This window comes from Gouania willdenowi, chromosome 6 (assembly GCF_900634775.1).
Source record: "Gouania willdenowi chromosome 6, fGouWil2.1, whole genome shotgun sequence".
NCBI classification, from domain to species: Eukaryota; Metazoa; Chordata; class Actinopteri; order Blenniiformes; family Gobiesocidae; genus Gouania; species Gouania willdenowi.
Window position 1 is genome coordinate 3,246,202 of NC_041049.1, and position 22,997 is coordinate 3,269,198.

Consider the following 22,997-nt stretch of genomic DNA (forward strand, 5'->3'; position numbering starts at 1 on the left):
TTTTGTAAGTTTTCTTTTTAGGACAACATATTATGTATTTTCTGTTAAGCTTCACAAATAATGTTCTTGTTTTTAATTTAATTTAATTTTGTGTCTTGCTAAACACAAGCTACATTATTTATAATATGTCAAGGCTGTTTTTTGTTTTGTTTTTACAGTTGTTAAAGATTTTTTCTTTAAGTCTAAAATCCCTTAAGAAAATAAATACTGAAATAATGTATAAAATTCATTTTGTCTTCTTTAAAAAAAAATAAAATTATATATTAAGGTCGAAGAAAGTTGTACCTTAACATGTCATGATAAAGTGTTTGGCAAGAAATTGTATTTTATTTTATTTTTTTTGTATTTTCTTAGCACCCCTTATTTATTGACAAAATATTATATTTTGTTTAAAAACTATTATTTTTCTGATATACAGGTTTGAAAAGTTTACTTTAAAAACAGGGACAAAACAAACAAAAGTTGCAATCTTAAAAATGTATTGTATGAATTAATATAATTTATTATTTTGAATTAAGTCACTCTGGCTTTTGGAAAAACATATTCATAATTATTAATCGCTAGTTATACAAAATTGTTTAATATTTAAATATTTTAAGAAGGAATAATAATAATTAAATTCCGTTGCCATGGAACCAGCCGTTTTTTAGGAAACTGTCGTGCATCTTACCCCAAAGTAGCCGGAAGTGTCGCAAAGCAGCCCCTGATTCTCCGCGTGTGAAACCCCGTCGGTCTCTCCGTACGGCACCCTAGCTGTAGACGGTAATGTCAGCCCGGCGAGGCCCTGAATAATCAAAGAAACACACTTTCTCACTGGTTTTTAACGCTCCTTTTTCACTGTTTGTGTACAGAAAGATGCCGCCTAAAGGCCCACTGCAGTCTGTCCAGGTTTTCGGCCGAAAAGTGAGTAAAAATGTCGATTTTGACCACGTGTGCTGCTAGCGCTAGCTGCGTAGCTAAAACCGAGAAGCTAAAGGTCCGACGAATTAACATTGTATTATACCATTACTTAACAACTTTAAACTGTTCCTACTCACTTGGATGTTTGTATTCTTTATGTATTAATACATTATTGACGTTTTAATGTTGCTGTAGGATGTTAGCTTTCTGGTTTCAGTCATAAAACGTGATTACGTAGCTGCTATTTTAGCTTATTACACTAAATGTCTCTAATTTAACAGAAGTAATGAGTTTCTTAGTGTTATAGATGCTCATTAATCTCTTTTTTGGTGCTTTCAATAGTAAGGTTATTAGTTACTTCTACTTATTAGTGTTAAAAGCTCAGAATTAGTCGTTTTAAGTTTAATCAGTATAATCTGCATGCTAATATGGTAATTACATTTTAAAGCAATTTTTAAAATGATCAAATAATTGAGACATGGCAACATTTATTCTCAGTTTATAAATGTGCTCATACATGCACTCGTTTCCAAACATAAAGTCATGGGATGTAAATAAGATTAAATTAATTAATAAATACATTAAGTAGCAATTAATTTTATCATTAATATGTATTTCTTACACTTTCAGTTTCCAATATATCAAAAATTGTATCGGCCCATAACTGTATCTCATACAGTTATGGGCCAATCACAAAAGTTTTTTTGGGGGGGATTTTAAGAAGCCATCACCTTAGAACCAATGCATATATGTGACTAATCATTAGTGATGTGTACAGTCTATGTTCATAGCTCTAAGCTGATCACAGTTCAGGAAGCTGAGACATATGCTAAGTAGTTTACTGAAGACCCAAACATGTTCCAGACCCAAACACACATGTGCTTTTTTACTATTTTGTCCATCAGGAAGGATGTATATCAGATCTTTAGTATATTCTGAGTAGATGGAGCTGTATTATTATACCACATTTACCTTCCCTGTGTGGTCTAGGATCTGAAAATGGAAGAAACATTGACGTAGACCCCCTCACTAAATTGTCTATCTCAAAAGTTTTCATCCAATCAAATAAAAAAAGTGACTATAGAATGATCACAGAACAACTGGTAAACATTTTCACATTTTTTAAACGGACGTGTGTTGGCTATTTGTTGAAATAACTTAGAATGACAATTAAAATATCACTGTGTCATGAGTCTCTATCATATAAATATGGGTTTTACTTTTAGAACTGAGACCAAAAATATTGCACATTTTCATAATCTAGTTTTTTTTTTTTTTAAGATGTACCTGTAAGTTGAGAGAATCTAATTTAGCTTTAATGTTGTGTTCTCCTGTGAACTGACCATGTGGTGTTTGTGTGGCAGAAAACGGCCACGGCGGTCGCTCACTGTAAACGAGGCAATGGTCTGATCAAGGTGAACGGCAGACCTCTGGAGATGGTGGAGCCCGCTACTCTGCAGTACAAGGTGAGTGCGTACTACGTCTGTAGCGTCTGTGGTTCCCTGTCTGTGATGCTGACCAATGCAAACTATTTCCATTTCCAGTTATTCTTAATATACGATGCAGTAAACCCACTGTTCACACACACTAAGGGACATTAAAAAATGTCCGAATCACCTTTTTTAATGTTTTTTAATAAATAAATTCAATTGTGCTAACATATGCATCCTCAATGCATTTTAGCTGGAAGTTGATGGCACTTTATTTTTAGGAACTTAACAAAATCAGAATTTGTTATAGAAACAACTTAAACTTTTTTTGAAAAATTTAATTTGACAGTGTGATAAACTTACCACTTGTTTTTAATATTTGTACTTAAATAAACTTAAACTCAAGTTAAAAAAAAAAGAAATTGTACTTCTAAAAATAATTTTTGGCGATAAATATCATATTGTTCAGTATCGGGATATATCGTATCGTGACATACAAATCGTGTATGGTCAGATTAATGCCAATGAACACCCCTAACACACAGTCTGGTTTTAACACAATTATTACACAATTCTGGTTTATTTTTGACTCATTACTTTAGGAGTTAATATTAAATGTAGTAAATGGCAATACATTACTATTTAAATATTTTTGATCATTTAAAAAGACTCATGGAATAAAACAAATGTATCATGGAACGTATGACATCATAGTTGTTCCTCAGAGTAGATCTTTCAGGGTTTCTACAGTTATAGTCTAATTCATTTCAACATTTTTAAAGACTTTTTTGTGCCATTTGAGACCAACTTCACAGTAAACATAGAATATATCACAGAAATAATAATTTACTTTGATCGTACTTTTGAGGTGAATTTAACAGAAATGTGGTTTTAAGAGTCCCTCATTCAATTTAAAACTATGATTAACAATAGGAAATATTTAAAATGCAGTAAATCACACACTAACTTTTGAAACTGTTGCTAATGTTGCCACTTTTTTTTTTCAGAATCAGAATATTTTTATTGCCAAATAAAGTTTAAAACAATACAGGGAATGTGACATAATTTATAGTGTGAAAAAACAAACCAGAAACACTATAATAGATAATAAATAAATATCAAATTAATCTTTTTTTGCTTTCTCTACACATACGCTTGTTGTTTATCTGTAATAGACCATTTTACAGTAAGATCAGGTTCCCACCGATCCTTAAAAACATTAAACTTATGAATCTACAAAAAAGTCCTTAATCGTCATTAAAATGTCTTAAATCAATGTTTCAAAAGTATGGCAGTTTAACACAAGTAACATTTTATGATTAATTTAAAAAAAAAAAATGTATAATTTATTGTAACATCACAACAGCGGAACCAACTACGAAACAGTGACGCGGTTGCAGCGTGACTCTGCAACTTACAACAACATGGAAAAATGTAAATTTAACCAAAATTGCCTGATTTTGATTATTTTAGACCATTTTATTTGTGTATTTTACTTTTTTATTTTGTGTTTTTGTGTATTTTACTTTGTGTGCCACCAGTTGCACGTCTGGACTAGACACACGATTATGTTTACTGTGAAGTTGGTCTCAAATTTATTTCAAATGGCACTAAAAAGTCTTTAAAAATCTTGAATTTAATTAGACTAAAACCCTGAACCCTGAAAGATCTACTCTTTGAAATAAGATGTGATACGCTCCATGTTAATAGTGTGTTTGTCCTGTAGCTCCTGGAGCCCGTTCTGCTGCTGGGAAAGGAGCGTTTTGCTGCCGTTGACATCAGAGTCAGAGTGAAGGGCGGTGGACACGTGGCACAGATCTACGGTGAGCTCAGCGTTCTCTGGGTGACGATTAAACCATGATGTTAACGTTTTTATTTGTGTTTTGTGTCTGCAGCGATCCGTCAGTCCATCTCCAAAGCCTTGGTGGCGTACTACCAGAAGTGTGAGAACTTTAAACTTTTAATAACGACAAAAACATGTAAATACTTGTAAGACAATTTGATATTATTATTAAATACAATATTCTCATTTTAAAATTAATTAAATTTATTTAAAAAAATTAAATGTAAAAATTTTTTTAAAATTTGGAAATAGATTTTATATTATTTTTTAAATTAGTTAAGTTGAAACTTAAATTTATAAAACATTTTTTTTAAATGTAATAATTTTTTAATGAAATGTTCTCATTTTACATATTTATTAAAAATTGCAAGAAGTAATTTTTATTTAAAGTATTTTTAAAATAAAGTTAAAACTAGGATTCATACATTTTTCTACTTTTAGATATTTAGAATAAATTAATTTCAAAAATTTCAACATTACATTTTTTTTTTAAATGAATTGTCATTATTCCTCTTTCAAAATAAGGTTAACATTTTAAGTGCGAGTATTTAAGGCTTATATAGTTATTATTGAATATAGTAATATAATTTCAAAGATTGGGCGAGAAAAATTAAATGCAGAAAGTACTTAAAAAAATAATAATTTTCTCATTTAAAGAATTGAGTAGAAAATTTAATGTACAGATTTTTATTTTTTAAATGTTCTCGTTTTAGAAATTATTAAAAAAATAATAAATGGGATAATGTAATAATATTTATTCAAAGTAATTTTCAAATGAAATTAAATGAACATTTATATTTTAATTATTAATTTTAAAAGCATGAAAGTTAAAAGAAAGAAAGAAAGAAAAACAGAAATTAATCGCAAAAAATCTGAACCTTAATTACCTTTTAAAAATAGATAAATTCAATATTCCAGTTAAAAAAGTAAAACATATTTAGATGAATGTTTTTCCTAAGGCTTATTTTTTTAATCTTCGAAATCTGAATTTTGTTGTATTTTCAATAAAATATTTTAGGCTTTAAAAGAAAATGTGATCATATGTAAAGAGTTTTTTTTAATTATTGTTAACTGATCCTACCATAACACATTAGTTTATGGCTGTAATAATACAAAGCTAACGCTGAGTGAGGGAAATGACTTATTTCTGAGTTTTTATAGATGTAATTGTAGTTTTTTTATTGTTTCTGACGCCACGTCATCACAGGACAGACCTGCACGTCTGTTGCAATAAAAACATAAATGTAAAAATAATAAATGAAGGATACATTAAGATAAAGAATAAATTAAGAATTTAAATTTTCATCAATAAACCACAAATATTAGTAAATGCAGAAATAAAACCAACTACGCTTATTGTGTTTCTTTTTTTTTTTTTTTAGATGTGGACGAAGCCTCCAAGAAGGAGATCAAGGACATCCTGATCCAGTACGACCGCACGCTGCTGGTGGCCGACCCTCGTCGCTGCGAGTCCAAGAAGTTTGGTGGACCAGGAGCTCGTGCTCGCTACCAGAAGTCCTACCGTTAACCCCCCCACATGCTTTCATAATAAACTGGAGGAACCAAACACAGCTTTCTCATGTGCTTCACTGTCTCTGGGATTTTTATGCTTTAATAATCGAAAATAAAAGCATCAATAATATTCACTCATAGGTTTTTAGCAATTAAAAAAAACAAGCAGAGATAACATAAATTATTCTTTTATGTTAGAACATTTAATACCCAGCAAAAATAATTAAAAAGTTACACTCTTTGAGCTTAGATACCAAAACGGTTCCCTTATTCAGTGTTGGGAACGTGACTTTTTAAAAGTAATTAGTTATAGTTACTCCATCCAAAAAGTAACTGAATTACTCTATAATAAAAGTAACTCATTACCAAGGAAAGTAACTATTTGTGTTACTGTTAAAAAAAAAAAAAAAAGTTACAATGTCAAAGAATTCAGATTTTTTTAGATGCGTGTCATTGTGAGGTGTTATATTAAATTTGAGTTGCTTACAACGGATGTGGACAAAGTCTTCACTCCTGGACATAATGAACACTTAACATGCAGGTTCTTGTTTTTGACCACAATGGTGTGTGTGCTGGAACCGTGTAAAAACGCTGGCTCTGATTGGCTACCATGAAACATGACATCGCCATAGCCAATCATAACCACTCACCTTGTTTTTAACCCACCTTTTCATTACAGCTGTGTATGAAGCCAGGGGTGCTTTCAGATGACTGTTTATTTAATCAATGCATGTAACATTAACTTTTCAGAAGTAATTAGATTACCCCCTTACTGAAAAACAACGCTGTTATTCCAAACACTGCCCTTAAAAAAATTGTCGTAAAAATATATCTAAATATTTTTTTCACATCAGATATTTTCAACAACTCCAGACCTAACATAGATATAAGGTTTTCATTATATATCTGTATTTTGTGCTTTTCTGTTATAAAAACACATTTAAAAAAAAAAAAAAAATGACAAAAACACAAAATGTGCCTTTTTTTCTTTCAACAAATAAAGTGGAATATTTGATATGAAGTTATTACAGACTTGACTAGGTCAATAATTAATAGGAACATTGATTTTGAAGCATTATTACTTTTTGAGTAACGATCATTTACTGAAAAAAAAAAACGTACACTGAGGTTTTACCAAAATGGTATCATTCATATAATTGTAATTTTTTTTCGACTTTTTTCTCTTCAGATCTTTTTTAACAGCTCCAGACCTAACCATAGATATGGTTTTCATTATATATATATGTATGTATATATATATATATATATATATATATATATAATTTATGTTTTTATGCCCTTTTTGTCAGTGAGAAAAACAAAATATGCATTTCTTTCAACAAATGAGGGGCAAAGTGGATCATTTGGTATGAAGTTATTATAGGTTTATAACTGATAGGAACATTGATTTTTTATATTTTTTATATTGCTTTTAAAGCTATGAGCATTTATTGAAAAATACCTACACTATTCTATTCATGAATGATACCATTCATGAATGTAGTAGAAATGTCAAATATAAATATTTTTTTTACATCAGATCTTTTCAGTAACTTTAGACCTAACCATAGATGTAAGGTTTTTCATTATATTTATATACATTTGATATTTTTATGCCCTTTTTGTCATAAAACACAATTTTTTCAATCACTAAAACGCAAAATGTGCATTTTTTTTTTCAAAAATAAGATGCAAAATGAAATATTTGGTATGAAGTTATTACAGCCTTGACAAGGTCAATAATTGATAGCAACATTGGTTTTGAGGCATTATTACTTTTATAGGTATGAGCATTTATTGCAGAAAAAACAAAAAAAACCCTGGTGTCAACAGAGTCACTGCTTGTGCAGGGGCGGATCTAGGCAAAACCTAGGGGGCAAAAAGATGGACAGTCATTTTTCTGAGGTGGCAACAAATGGCAGATGTGTGTAGTAAATTTAACCATAGTGTGATGAGAAACAGACAAATATCTATTGTTAAAAACTCCAAACTTCATTTCTCCTCCACTCCACATGGTGGATCAACTGATCAACCAATCAGTGTTTTTCTTCTTCTTTGGTTCAGCCAATCACTGCTCTCCCTACAGCCCTGAATGGGCGGGGCTTCCTCTTTAGCTGCAGCTGGAATTTTCAGTGCCATGTGTCTTTTGAATGACTTCATTGTAAGTAAAGTTTCATTAGTTATTTTTAATTAACCAAATTAATAATTGATTCTTGTTCTGAGTTGTAACTCATTTTGATCAGGTTAGTTTGAGTTGACTAAATATTATTTTATATTACGCCTACATTTTCTGTCAAACTGCATTTCTTTCAGTTAAAAAAAGGTTTCAACATTCACTCCATTTGAATAAAAAACATTAATTGTTGACATCAGTAAATAATACAGATTATAACTTATCTTATCAAACTTATCTTAATTTATCCAGTCTGATCTTATCTCAACTTATCTTATTCATTCTTAACTTAACCGAACTTATTCAAACTTATCTTATTCAAACTAATCTTGTGTTATCTCATCAAACTCATCTTAACTTGTCTAACCTTTTCTTAACTTATCCAATCTTGTTTTAGATTGTTAGTGTCTTGTTTTTTTTTAATTTTATTTTTAAATTTTGGCCAGGTGTGCATCTCACAATTATTATTGCACTAAATCTGCACTAATGCAGAATTGAACATGTTTTCTAGTCGTTTCTCTGTCATTGTGGTTTTGCTACTGTTTTAAAAGCTTTTAGAGTTTTGTTCCTCCAGCAGAGGGCGCTGTTACACAGAGCGACATCACTAATGAGTTCACTGTGATTCACACTCATCTGTTGATGAATTAATGTTGCCCTTGATTTAATTACAGAATAGAAGATTAGCTTTGATAGCATGAGATTAAACAGGATCAGATAAGTTAGGATAAGATACATTAAGAAAGGATTAAAAAAAGATGGAATTAGACCAGATAGAATTAATCAGATGGAAAATAAGTTCAGAAAAAAATAAAATTAAGTTAAGTTAAGATAAGACAAGATTGGATAAGTTAAGACAAGACTGGATAAGATAAGATAAGATTGACTTAGTTAAAAGAACATTGAATAAGATAAATTGGAATTAAGATAACAAATGAAACAATAACATAAAATAGGATAAGTTAAGTTAAGAAAAATAAGATTGAATAAGATAAGATAAGATTGGATAAGTTAAGATAAGATATGATTGGATAAGTTTGGATGAGATAAGATACAAAGGTAATGTCCTACACACATCCATCACTACACAACTACAACAACAACAACAGCAACAACGTCAACATCATCAACAACAGCAGGGCTGTAAAGACAAGAGACGAGGCCCAGATGTGCTGGTGGTGGTGGTTTGGGGGAGGTGGTGTGTGTGTTGGGGGGGTCATGTCTGTTTACAACCGTCCAATCACCATCCCAGCAGGGAGCCCCGCCCCCTGCTGCTGTTTACTGCTGTTTGTTTTCTGCACCTGTGGTCAGACAGAAGCATTTCACTGTTTATCAACCCATGCTTCACTGTCTGTGCTGAGGCTGTTCCAGGTTACCTCCACACGGCCTCATTCTGAGGCTCCGGATCAGGAATAATGAAGAGGATTTAAATTTTTCTCTGGGAGTCTTTGCGTTCCACGTGTTGCAGATGTAATTTGACCATCATCATCCTCATCTGGGGACAAACTCTAAACTAGCGCCAACATGATGCTAAACAAAGGATCAATAAATAAACATAATTAAAGGAGCATTAGGCAGAATGTATAAATCAGTGACACCACGGTGGTTAGTGGTGTCAGCCAAGCCGCCGCGGAAAAGCTCTTCGTTTATCACCGGAGCTGATACTGTGGTTGGAGGATGGATACTAAACTAAACCCTGACGGGACCCGACGACACCGGACAGGTCAGGTTCAGACAGATATTTATAACTGGCAGTCGGCTTCGGTCACATAGTGTTGTTTGCGCTGCAGCGTTCTTCATTTCCTGCTGCAGCAGCCACGCAGTGATCCACGGTGGATGTAGAATGGAGCAGAGAACAATTATAAAGGAATACGTTGTTAAAACATTCCTCTTTCTGCACAATAACATGAATTATCCTTATTTTTGATATATAGATTATGTAAATAGATCCGACGGGTCTCTTGCGTGTCTCTTGTTTGTGTTTCACTTTCTCTTGTTACCCGTGCGCTGATCTGATGTTGACATTAACAGTCGTGTGTTAATAAAATCAGTGCTTACCACTAAAACAAATGTACGTGTGTCATTTCTTTGAGAAACAAATTTGGTTTTCACTGTTTCACTGTTTCCTGCTAGACCTGTGCACATGCCTCTGTGGAATCAAACAGTAGTTTAGTCCACTGTGCTTGTCTACTTTCAGTCTCTAAGACGTCTTAGATGTCATTTTTTTTTAATTGCCAGGTTATTGGGACGCCTCTCCAAGCCGTTGAGAACGTGCACTAGTGTCATTTGACTCCAGGCCCGCAGTGTTCGGACCATAACCAACAATACAAAATGTAGCACAAAATGTGTTCAAGGCAACAGGTAGAAATATGTGTGTGAACTCATTCTCTTTGGTTTAGAATGCTTCATCACCCGTTAGCATGAGAAAAACTTAAAATGAATGTTTATTTTTTCTCAAATCCTGCCCTATGCTCCTTTAAATGAATAGTTAAAGGAAGTCACTTAGAATCATAGACAAAAAGATAGATGGGTAGGTATATATATATATAGATATATATATATATAGATAGATAGATAGATAGATAGGTGGGTAGGTTTGTAGATAGATAGGTAGGTGGGTAGATGTATAGATACATAGATAGATAGATAGGTAGATACCTGTATATAGGTAGATGTATAGATACATAGATAGGTAGATACCTGTATATAGGTAGATGTATAGATACATAGATAGATAGATAGGTAGATACCTGTATATAGATTGATGGGTAGATGTATAGATAGATAGATAGGTTGATACCTGTATATAGATTGATGGGTAGATGTATAGATAGATAGATAGGTTGATACCTGTATATAGATTGATGGGTAGATGTATAGATAGAAAGATAGGTTGATACCTGTATATAGATTGATGGGTAGATGGATAGATAGATAGGTGGGTAGGCTTGTAGATTGATAGGTTGATAGATAGATGGATGAAGAGTGTGTTATTGGGCCTTAAATGGATCGTGTTCAGCTCTGTAAATTTGTAACTCCCTCCACATTTAAAATGTGTGAGGTCACACACACACACACACACACACACACACACACACACACACACACACACACTGAGCACACCTTTCTCTGTTAACACCTCGTCTCTCCCAAACACTGAGGTGTGAGCTCAGGATGCTTTTTGTCACCACTTACACACACACACACACACACACACACACACACACACACACACACACACACACACACACACACACACACACACACACACACACACACACACACACACACACACACACACACGTTAGCAGAAAGTGCGTCCAAATGTTTACACATTTAGATGTAAGTGTGATCGTCTCAAACTGTGCTTTCTCAGTCCCTGACAGTGTTTAACAATCTATTTTATTTTATTTATTCTATCATATATTAGCTCATTTCCCGTCTAATTAATGCCTATATTTCAAATAATTAAATGTCACTTTTTAGAAATATGGATATTTTCCCACCGCATTTAATTAGCTCGTATATTATCTAAATAAATTGACTAAGTGAGAAAAATGAGAGAAAAAGAAATGTTTTTGGTAAACACGTGTTTATTTCTTTTATGTAATAAAGCCAAAATTATAATTAATTTCAGTGAACTTTTCTACATTGTAACTGGATCTAGGTGTGATTTACTGTTACTGTTTAAATGACCATCACATGCTTGAAATAAGATGATTTTCTGTGTTTTTTTCAATGCACATAAAGGAAATAAACACATGTATACCAATAACATTTAGAATTTTAACTATTTCTGGGAAAAATGCTTTAATTCCTGGAAAAATTCCAGGGGTGCCAATACTTTATATATGTGTATATACTGTTTTAGTCATTAGTGGGGTACGTGACACTGGCAGTTTTTTCCAAATAAAATGCAATGAATATAATACTTTTCATTCTTTGTTTTTTGTAAATCGATATTACGTCTTTCACTACAATCACTGTCATATAACTACCACTCTTTGATAAAAATACCTGCTTTATATTAGGGGTGCAAGATAATTACAGGTCTGATAATTTATTAAGCAATAATGGCACATTTGTTTGTCTATTCATGAACGGATAAGGAAATTTCAACAACACATTGTCAATAAAATGTCCAAACTTATGTTAAAAAAAGTTTTTATTGTTTATAGACCATAGAACATCGTCATCTAATCAAAGTTAGCGTGCAAGAGATTAGTTTTGGCCCTCTGCCCATATTTCAAAATGTTTTTTTTTCATTTTTTTACATTTTTTTAAATATAAAAATGTATGTAGTACAGTACAGTGATTTATAGGAGAAAAAAATCAAAATCTGACATCCTATTACATTATTTTTCTTGAGTTTTAAAGGATTGTTCAAGGCAGTAACAATGTAGTGTAATGATCGTATATAGGTGGGCTATGTTGACATATAAATGTTTCATAATGTTACTCCATGAAACACAATAAAGAAACATGTTATTCAACTTTAGGTGTTTATTTTGCACAGTGATGTTATTGGTTTATGTTTAGTTTTGGCCCACGGCCCTCCACCATGATTCATTTTTGGCCCTTCAATGAAAAGAATTTGGGCACCACTGCAATATAAGTTCTAAATGCTCCCTCTAGTGGTCAGAGTGGTTATAACATCTAAATAAAAGAGACATTAAGGATAAAAAAGAGACTTTTAGCTTGTTTTTCTGGCTTTACCTCCTGGAGCTCAGTCATTAGGCCTGAGCCCAATCCCAGGGTCATAGGCTAACACACACACACACACACACACACACACACACACACACACACACACACACACAGAGCTGACCCCAGGTCAGCCTGGATCTATTTTAGTGAAAACACAGAAACGCGCTCCTCCTGTGCAGATTATCAGAGAGGTTCGAGGACGCCTTTGAAGTTTGGAGGTTATTTTTCAATCCTGACACCTTTGTTATTGTTTCCTCTAATGGGAGAATGAAGGCGAGTGTCGGGATTGGTCGTTTTTTCCAAAGAGAGGAGATGAAAATCATCAAATCTTCACTTTAATGCCTATAATACTTCAGAACGATGATTATTGTATTTGGGCATGATCTTCATTTATCTGGACTAGAGGTTTAATGTTTGGGAACCAATAGATTTACTGATTTTTACGCCTGTTTTCACACCTCCATCGTCTAGGTTTAATAAACATTAGTCTGCATCTAAACACATTTACACCACATCCTCCCTCCTGTATATGAACATTTACAAAATTACAACAAAAACATTCAAAACGTCAACCAAAACACACAAAATGATGAAAAACCCAAACATTTTCCTGAATGTGGTCTTTTTTCTAATTGTTCTGTTTTTCTGTGGTTTTTTGATTAGATTAGAAACTCGGACTCACCACCGAACTTCAAATCATTACTAAAAACCCACCTGTTCAAACTGGCTTTTCCATAAACCCCTTTTGTTTTGTCTTGTTTCCCATGTAAAGCGTATTTGAGTGTCCAAAAAAGCGCTATATAAATTTGATCTAATATTATTATTATTATTATTATTATTATTATTAGATAATTGTATTTTTGTGGCTCTAACTGTGATTAAAGTTGTCCATCTCTGCTCTAACAGAACCAAACTCAGAGCTTTAGAACACAGTGTCACACACACGATGGTTGAAGGTATGAACAGAGAACATGACTCATCACTTAATCCTTGTTTTAGAGCTAATGCTCTCATCAGACGCTCTGCGTTGCCAGATCTGTGGATGTGACCTCATGATTGTTCTGACTCAGCCTGTCAGGAAACTGTGAGGAAGGTTCCTGAACGCAACACAACCGATCGCCCCAAATGAGCTAATTGTGCAAATCCAGAGGAAAGTTAAAACCAAAACACTCAAAAAAGTACACTAAAGACAACAAAAACACACAAAACGATTAAAAAATACACAAAACGACAACAAAACCGCACAAAATTACACCAAAATCACACATCATAACAAAGGTCCACAAAGTGACAGAAAGGTTCACTAAAGACAATGAAAACACACAAAACAATAAAAAAACACAAAATGACAGAAAATTGCACTAAATTACAACAAAGATGCACAAGGCTGCAGAAAAGTTCACTAAATACAACAAAAACACACAAATGAGCTAATTGTGCTAATCCATATGAGATCAGTTAGCAGGTAGAGAGGTGTGTGTGTGTGTGTGTGTGTGTGTGTGTGCGTGTGGCTAATTAAATGGAGGACGAGCTGTTGAAAGGAAAGAAAGGCCCCCATGTGTTCTGGTTTCCAGAGGCAGACGAGGAGGGCAGGCGTGACGAAGGTTGAGGCCCGACCCGGAGCTCCAGGACTGGGTCACGGGTTAGAGACCCACCCGTGGGGAGGAAGAGGAGGAAGAGGAAGAGGTGGTAACACAGGAGGCTGGTGCCCAGATTAACTGCTATACCAGACACACACACACACACACACACACACACACACGCACACACACACACGCACACACACACACACACACACACACACACACAGATGGTGAGCGTGACAATGGGGAAACAACGGCTGTTAGTTACACTAAATGCATTAGTGCGTTGGCCAGGCCAGCAGAGCCACAGCAGAGGAAGTGGTGGGATTATGTTGGAGCGACCCCCCCCCCCCCCCCCACCCCACTCCACTGTAGTAAAGTGTCCAGATTTACAAGGCCTGCTGGGATACGGATATCCCATCCTCAGCCCATCAACCCTGGACAGCTCCTGATTTAAAAATAATCCTAAATCAGAGTGTGACAGTTGTTGGCGGCCATGAGGAGGTCAGGTTTTAGGATACACACTTATCAGGACAGATAATAGGGTTTGTTTAGGAATGACCAACTGATCTCATATCTGATCACCCATGGATGATTCTTATTTTGATTTTGTTTGATATGATGTATTTATTTCTCTCAAACATAGCAAAACACCAGTGACGTGCAGTCAGGGTAGGCAAGGTAGGCACTGCCTACCCAAGGGTGAATTGATATTTTGATTATTTGTTTTAATTATAATATAATTAGAAATTATTTATTTTTCAATTTCCGATAGCCTACAATACCTATAAGTTTGAAAGTGTCAACATTTTGTGCTTTTCATAACCCAAATCGCTAAACATTGCTATTTCCTAACCGCTGTAAGGCAGGAGGAAGCCACACCCCTTCTCAAAAGCACATTGCTGCTCTGCTTCTGTTTCTATAGCGTGTTTTTATGTGTTTGTGCATGTGCAGTCAGTTCCCCAAGATGAAAACCGTGCTATAAATGTGCATAGTGCATTAGTGAATTGATATCACGTGACCGCTGCTGCTATGTTCTCTAGCAAGTGGGCGGGATAACACTACAGTCAGGATGACAGCACTAGAGATAATAGAGAAACTTTATTTTGAGGAAAAACGACAGCTTTTAAAAGATGGAGACCAACATCTGAGTTACCAGAGCTTCAGCAAAGGTAAGGTCAGAACATTGTTGGTACTTTCTACAGTGAATGGAACAAAAGGAAGGATTGACTTTGTGGATGCTCCTCACTGAGAATGTTCTGAGTTGTTGTTGTTGTCATTTTCTCCGTGTTTCTGTGTTTCCAACACAAACAACAGATGTGCTGCCGTGTCACGAGATCTATCTTGTTGGGAGAGTATGGAGGCTATATTAAGTAATTGTTTATGTTTCTTTAATGGTGTTTATGATGTTGATTTTGTCAGATGGCTAAATGCTTGTTCATGTGGATCTTGTTGGGTTTTTTCTTTCTTATTATGAATTTTATATTTTGATAAGCGCATTGAGATGACTTTGTTGTAAATTGCGCTATACAAATAAAGTTGAATTGAACTCCTATTGGCTTCTCAACGTAAAAGCTGCAGCGCATGCGTCGTCACTCTAATCATTAAATCTGTGATCGATCTCGTGGGTCTTATGAGGACTTCTTATGAGGGTCTGATGAGGAGGTCTTATGAGGACGTGATAAACTCTGTCTTCTGATTGGCTCACCTGGGGAGATTGAAGCTGAGAGTTTGATGAAATGGAAAGCTCAGCAGAAGATGCAGCAGCTGAAGAAGTTCTGTCTTCCAACAAAGATGATAATGAACTTCTACACCTCCATCATCCAGTCCATCCTCTGCTCCACCATCACCATCTGATACGCTGCAGCTACAAGGTCAGACTGCAGTGTGTCATCCACTCTGCAGAGAAGGTCATTGGCTGCAATCTGCCCTCCCTCCAGGACCTGTATGCCTCTAAATGTTAAATTTAAGTCTAAATGTTAAATTTAAATCTAAATCTAAATGTTAAATCTAAATCTAAATTGTAAATGTCACAAGGCCCTGCCCACTTTGTATAATTTCTAAACATTTAGCTTTTCACTTTGTGACCGATTAACCTCTAGATTTTGTTTCAACATTTATGTATATTTAAGTTTTAAATTTATATTAAAGTTTTAAATTTATGTTTAAGTTTTACATTTATATTTAACATTTACATTTTTTTTTCATGTTTACACATTTTTAACAGTGATATAGAACATGCTGTTTTACAGGAATTTGTCTCAAATTAAAGAAAAATTTGCTAAATTTTAAATGTAAATTTTAATGTTAAATGTAAATATATATTTTAAATCTAAATCTAAATTGGTCGCAAGTGTAAAGCTAAATGCTTAGAAATTATGCAAAGTTTGTATAATTTTAAAACATTTAGCTTTACACTTCACAATCGATTAAACATTTTTTTTTAATCAATTTTTTTTAATTAATTTTCAAACAACAACAAAAACACACACCACCATAAACATATACAAGTCCAGGGCAACAAGAAAACTACATGATGAAACACACAATCTGCACTCAAACAAAAACTAAACTTAAAGGAGGGATGACTTAAGTTCTTTAATTGCACTGTCGACCGATTTAACATTTAGATTTAACATTTACATTTAACTTTTACATTTAGATTAATTTTTCTTATTTATACATTTTTAACAATGATATAGAACATGCTGTTTTTCAGGAATTTGTCTCAAATGAAAGAAAAATTTGTTAAATGTTAAATTTAAATGTTAATGTTCAATCTAAATTTGAAATTGAAATTTGAAATCGAAACGTTAAATTTAAATGTGAATCTAAATGTTAGATTTAAATCTAAATGTTAAATCTAAATTTTAAATTGGTCACCAAGTGTAAAACTAAATGTTTAGAAATTATGCAAAGTGTGCTGGTCATCACGAGGCCCTGCCCACTTTGTATAATTTCAAAACATTTTGTTTTAAACTTGGTGACCGATTTAACGTTTACATTCAACATTTAGATTTAATGTTTGTTTATATTTAACATTTACATTTCGATTTATTTTTCCTGTTGACACATTTTCAACAATGATATAGAACATTCTGTTTTACAGGAATTTGTCTTAAATGAAAGAAAATGGTAAAAATATATAACTAGTGAAACTGAATGAGTTTTTACATTCAGCACCTCAGTTATTTACTGTTTAGCCTTTGAACTGAGCTGAATATTCCACAGTTGTTCTAACGCTGAGTTTAAATGTGAGTTTTTCACATGAGAGGATGAAGAAGTAGCTTGAGTTTGAAAGGTCTGTTTAACATCACAGAACATATTTCACCTCACGGTGAATCAGCGTCTCTGTCGACGCTCTCCTCTCTGTGATGAATGTCTCCAACACTCGGACCGGATGCTCTGGAATAAACTTCCCTGTGATCACAGTGGGTCTCTGAAGACTCCTCAGACAGAAACAGGAAGCACTTCACAGCCCGGGGTCCTGACCTCGCTCCTGAGCCGAGTCGGGCCCTCCGCGGAGAAACACGGGAAAGGATCCGGTCGGTCTCAGAGGTGTGGAAGGACGATCGCACATCTGTCCAACGGCAGCCGTGAAACAGCGTTAACCACCTGAGAGGAAGCTGCAGCAATGTAAACCCCAATGTTCAAAGTATTTAAATAGATTAAGTAGTTTACACTCAAAGTTAGAGAAAAAGCTCTAACTTAATTATGTCAAGTTGGTGTAACGTTCTTAACTTTAGCTAATCATTTTTGAGTAAATGGAACAACATTTGTTTATAAGTAAGCATAACTTAAAAACACAACATAACTTAAAGAAATTAGATGCTAAGAATGATGAGGTTGTTTCTGTTTTTTCAAATAGGGATTATTTAAAAAATAAACTTTATTCATATAGCACTTTAATTTGAACCTTGCCGTGCTGTTCACGCCTTTGTTTGAAACCGAACCGAACCGATTCGAACCAATCATGAGGCCATGACCGCAGCATTACTATCCCAAACGGACGTTTTCACCAGCAGAGCCTTGTTGTCATTTGTTACCATGTGATTGGCTAAAACAAATCATGGTGGACAGGCGCTTCGCCCAATCATCTTCAAGCATTCTGTTGGTGTCCCTCCCTGGTTCTGAAAGGATTCACCAGAGACAGACTGAGATCGATGTGGAGAGCTGGAGTTGGAGGGAGGGGCTACACATCAATCAGGGTCTTGCCAGGCTACTTTAATTTAACTGTTATCAAAAAATACAAGTAGCCAGTCGTTCAACCTTTTATGTTCTGGAAAATTTTGACTTTTAAGTTAATCAACTTAATCAACTTAAAATTCAGGCAACTGATTGCCTAATTTTATTTTAGTTCTGGTAACTTATTCGGGTTTACACAGTGGTCAATTTAATAAAACCAGCCGTGTGTTGTTCCGGCAGTAGGTGAGAGAAGAAAATATCACGGAATAAACCATTTTTTAAAGCGTCTTTTGCTAAGTAAATGGGATAATAATATCACGTAAACACAAAAAAACAATTAACCTAAATGGTTAATAAAAGAATGATGAATCAGCGCAGACAATCACCCATTGCTGAGCACATCGTCTCTCACTCTGACAGCTGTCACATCTGCCGTGTTTCAGCACCAAGGACAACACACAATTATCGCTAGTTTAGCCACTTTTACACCATAACTCCTCTAATGATCCAGCAGCACAGCAGAAAATGAAAATGTAACGTGTGCTTACCTGTTATTTGTCCAAAAGAGAAGGAGAACTTTGTATCCTCGCAACTTATTAACATATTTCACATCCTAGGCCTGCCTTGTCTTTTATAAACCTAGAGCAGCAGCTCATCTTAGCTTTGAACTGAGGCTCTGTCCTAATGTCCACACCAGAACTTTAATCATTGTCTCCTTCTCTTGTCTCTGTCCCTGAGTCCTCCTCATGTCCCCTGGATAGTTCTCCTCCTGTGTCCTGTCTGTTGGAGGCAGGTTCATCTGCATTAGCATCATCGCTACATGTGCTGCTACTTGCTACGCTAACTGCTGTTGTTGCTGCTGCTCTGCGATTTTTACAGAAACTAACGTATACTTCTTTACCTAATGCTTAATTTTTAAAAAAATATTTTTTTTATTTTACTCTAACTTATATATATATATATATATATATATATATATATATATATATGTGTATATAAGTTAGAGTAAAATATGTATATATATATATATACATAAAGGGGAGTGGTGGCCTAGTGGTTAAGGACGCTGAGCTTGTAATCAGAGGGTTGCCGGTTGAAGCCTCACCTGGGCCATCACTGTGGGATGTTGAGCAAGTCCCTCAACCCCAAACTGCTCCCCAGGCAGCCGCAAAAATGGCTGCCCACTGCTCCTCAGGGATGGGTTAAATGCAGAGGACAAATTCCATGTATGTAACAACATTACATGGCCAATTAAAGGCGAAAGCCCTGATTTAATCTTAAATCTTAATCTTTTTAATATAGGTACATACACATTTGACCTTTTATCCTTTATCCTTTTATCCAATTTATTACAATAAGCTTCTAAATGTTGTTCTTCGTTCATGTATTAAAATAAATAAATAAACCACATTATTGGACAGAGATGTATTTTGTCTATTTTTTCTACTGACAAAAATCTATACATAAAATGACAAACACACACACACACACACACACACACACACACACACACACACACACACACACACACACACACACACACACACACACGCACGCACGCACACACGCATGCGTTACATGAAGGAGCCAGTGCAATACTGTATAATAATGTCATTATATGAGAACATTTTAGTTTAGTGTAAATATCTTGAGTTTAATTTTTTCATGAATTTAAATCAAGTGAAACTTCGTCAAGATCAAATGCTAAAATGTTAAAGGTAAATGTATGTATTTCATGTCAAAGCTTTTATTTTAGAAAATTTCATGAAATGTTGATGTTTATGGTTTATTCTGTGTTTCTTGTTCTTTTGTAATCTGACCAGTTATAAACTTTCAACGCTCAACATCTCTAATATATCACGATTTAAACAGTAACTTAGTTATCGTTACTCTTATTTCTATATAGATTGGTAAATTACTGTGATTCAGTTCCATGTCATATTTCCTGGGTTTTTTTCACACACAGAGACACATTGTGGGTGTGTTTGTTTACTCTGTTTGATGTGTGTTGTCATGGCCACACCCTCCAAAACCAGTTCCTACATTCTCTCTCTTGAACAGGACAAAGATGAGCACGTTGTAATTAAATGTGAGGTGTGTCTGAACTCAAAGCATCTAAAGCTAAAGGAAAACCTCCTTCGGGATCTGGGAGAAGCTCATCCGGGGGTGGGAGTTGAAGACCCCACAGACAGAGGGATCCACCAGACGTTCCCAACAGACCCTCACCACACGTTTGGGCCTGCCAGGTCTGACTGGCTTCCTCCCCTGCCAGCGGATCCAGCTCACCACCAGATGGTGATCGGTTGACAGCTCAGCCCCTCTCTTCGCCCGAGTGTCCGAGACACGCGGCCAGAGATCAGGTGATACAACTACAAAGTCGATCAACGACCTCCGGCCTAGAGTGTCCTGGTGCCACATGCACTTATGGACACCCTTGTGCTCGAACATGGTGTTCGTTATGGACAAACTGTAACTAGCACAGAAGTCCAATAACAAAACACCACTCGGGTTCAGATCGGGGAGGCCGTCCTTTCCAATCACCCCTGTCCAGGTCTCACTGTCGCAGCCCACGTGGGCGTTGAAGTCCCCCAGTAGAACAATGGAGTCCCCAGTCGGGACACCATCTAGTACCCTTCCCAGGGACTCCAAGAAGGCCGGGTACTCTGCGCCGATGTTGGGCCCGTAGGCCGAAACAACGGTGAGAGACCTGTCCCCAACCCGAAGGCGTAGGGACGCGACCCTCTCGTTCACTGGAGTAAACTCCAACACGTGGCGGCTGAGCTGGGGGGCAATAAGCAAGCCCACCCCAGCCCGCCGCCTCTCCCCGCGGGCAACGCCAGAGAAGGGGAGCGTCCAGCCTCTCTCCAGGAGTTGGGATCCAGAGCCCAAGCTGTGCGTGGAGGTGAGCCTGACTATATCTAGCCGGTACCTCTCAACCTCCCGCACAAGCTCAGGCTCCTTCCCACCCAGCGGAATCCGCAGAGGGATCCGTAGGGGTCGGGTGCAGAGAGGACTGGGTGGCGGGCGAGGGGGGTTGCCTCGGCGGCCCGGTCCGCGTCCACAGCTTCTGGGTGTTGGGACATGGAACGTCACCATTTTAGAATTGATTTTGGAAAAATTGATAGTTCCATCAATGATTTCAGATTAAAAAAACGACTGCTGTCATGTGATACAAGAACTGGAAAACTGAGTTCTGCAAATATTGTGGATTTTAATAATTTTTTTTTTGTATTTGGAGGAGCTGAGAAATCTACAAATGAATTAGTTGGTAATTTACTAAATAATTTACATTTTTCTCTTTCATTTTTACTTTCTAGAGCAGCCGAATTTGATACTCTAAAGGGCCGGGTGTTGATCTTGAGTTTGACACATGCAATAAACTAATACATTTTATACACTATTATTATAAACCAAGGATTTTTGTCTCAATTTTTGTCGCAGAATTGGCCTAAAAAGCGTAAGTGACCAAAACAAGGAACTCTTTGTTTGTTTACATGTACACCAGCAGAGATGGCAAAAGTACCCAGATTCCTTACTTGAGTAGAAGTAAAATACCTATGTAAAAAAGTAAAAAGTATTTCTGTTGCATGATTCACTGGCTGCAAAGTTATTAAACACAGGATATTTTATATGGAATCTGCTTTAGCAACGTTATTGTTTGAACAAACACTACCTGTCTAGTATTCTAATGTACGTCACTATATAGTCCTTTAGTCATTTGTATTGTACACTTAAGGTTAACACATCACACTTCTGAACATTGTGTGCACCCCTGGTTATGACATAAGGCTCTTATGTCATAACCAGGGGTGCACACAACTATTTGATCTGGTTCTCAAGGAGCATCAGAGGTTGTTTCTTGGTGGTGCTCATTTTTTTAATGTCTGAGTCATGGCTCAGATATTTTTTCTGATAAAATAAGATTCAATACAAAATTAGCAGTTAAATAAAACCTATAGATAAACATTTGACTTCATAAAGTGAAAAAGAAAAAATAAATAAATAAATAAATAAAAAAAATAAAGTGAAAAAGAAAAAAAAAGAAAAAATTAAGTGAAAAAGAAAAAAAACGTTTCACTATATCAGACAGTGGAGCACAGTGCCAAGCAACTTCCCCACAACCATAACATATCTACCTTTAGTATCAGCTATTGTTTTAGTTGGTAAGAATGGGACACCCTTTCTGATTAAAATGGCCGCACCTCAAGATCTGCTGCCGTAGTAAGAGTGACAAATTTGGTCAATCCAGCCCCGTTTTAGTTTTAAATGTTCATTGGAATGGAGATGGGTCTCCTGCAAGAAAATAACGTTTGGCCCCAAAGATTTCAGCTGTGCAAAAACTCTGCTGCGTTTTATAGGATGGTGCAATCCTTTCACATTCCAGCTAATAAAACGAGTGGAGCCTGAAAAGCTTGAATTTGGTCAACTCATGTATACCAAGCAAAACCTGAGTCTTTAAAATGGAAAAGGAGCAGAAGAAATGAATAAATGCATGGAAAACCAAAAACACCATTAAAAAAAAAAAAAAAAGCAATAAAAACACATAGTGACATGAGTCCCCAAATGTGCTGATCTAACAGGAACCAACGGAGACCGCACCGACACCATAAACAAAAAAAAAACTGCACTAAAGTGCACAGGGTGAACGAACACACAATACTTGGCCA

General features: G+C 35.3%; 1 protein-coding gene across 2 annotated transcripts; it reads left to right on the forward strand.

The window, feature by feature from the left end:
- The first annotated feature begins 682 nt into the window (after positions 1-682).
- Positions 683-5,744, forward strand: rps16 (ribosomal protein S16). 2 transcript variants are annotated; one of them, XM_028449613.1, is made up of 6 exons: positions 683-762; positions 852-903; positions 2,265-2,366; positions 4,057-4,153; positions 4,226-4,273; positions 5,556-5,744. In XM_028449613.1, the coding sequence occupies exons 2-6, from the start codon at positions 856-858 to the stop codon at positions 5,699-5,701; spliced, it is 441 nt and encodes a 146-aa protein (XP_028305414.1). In that variant the 5' UTR covers positions 683-762; positions 852-855; the 3' UTR covers positions 5,702-5,744. The 2 variants fall into 2 exon arrangements, with proteins under 2 accessions (XP_028305414.1, XP_028305415.1); XM_028449614.1 differs by having other exon boundaries at positions 741-762; positions 852-907.
- Positions 5,745-22,997: the final 17,253 nt, after the last annotated feature.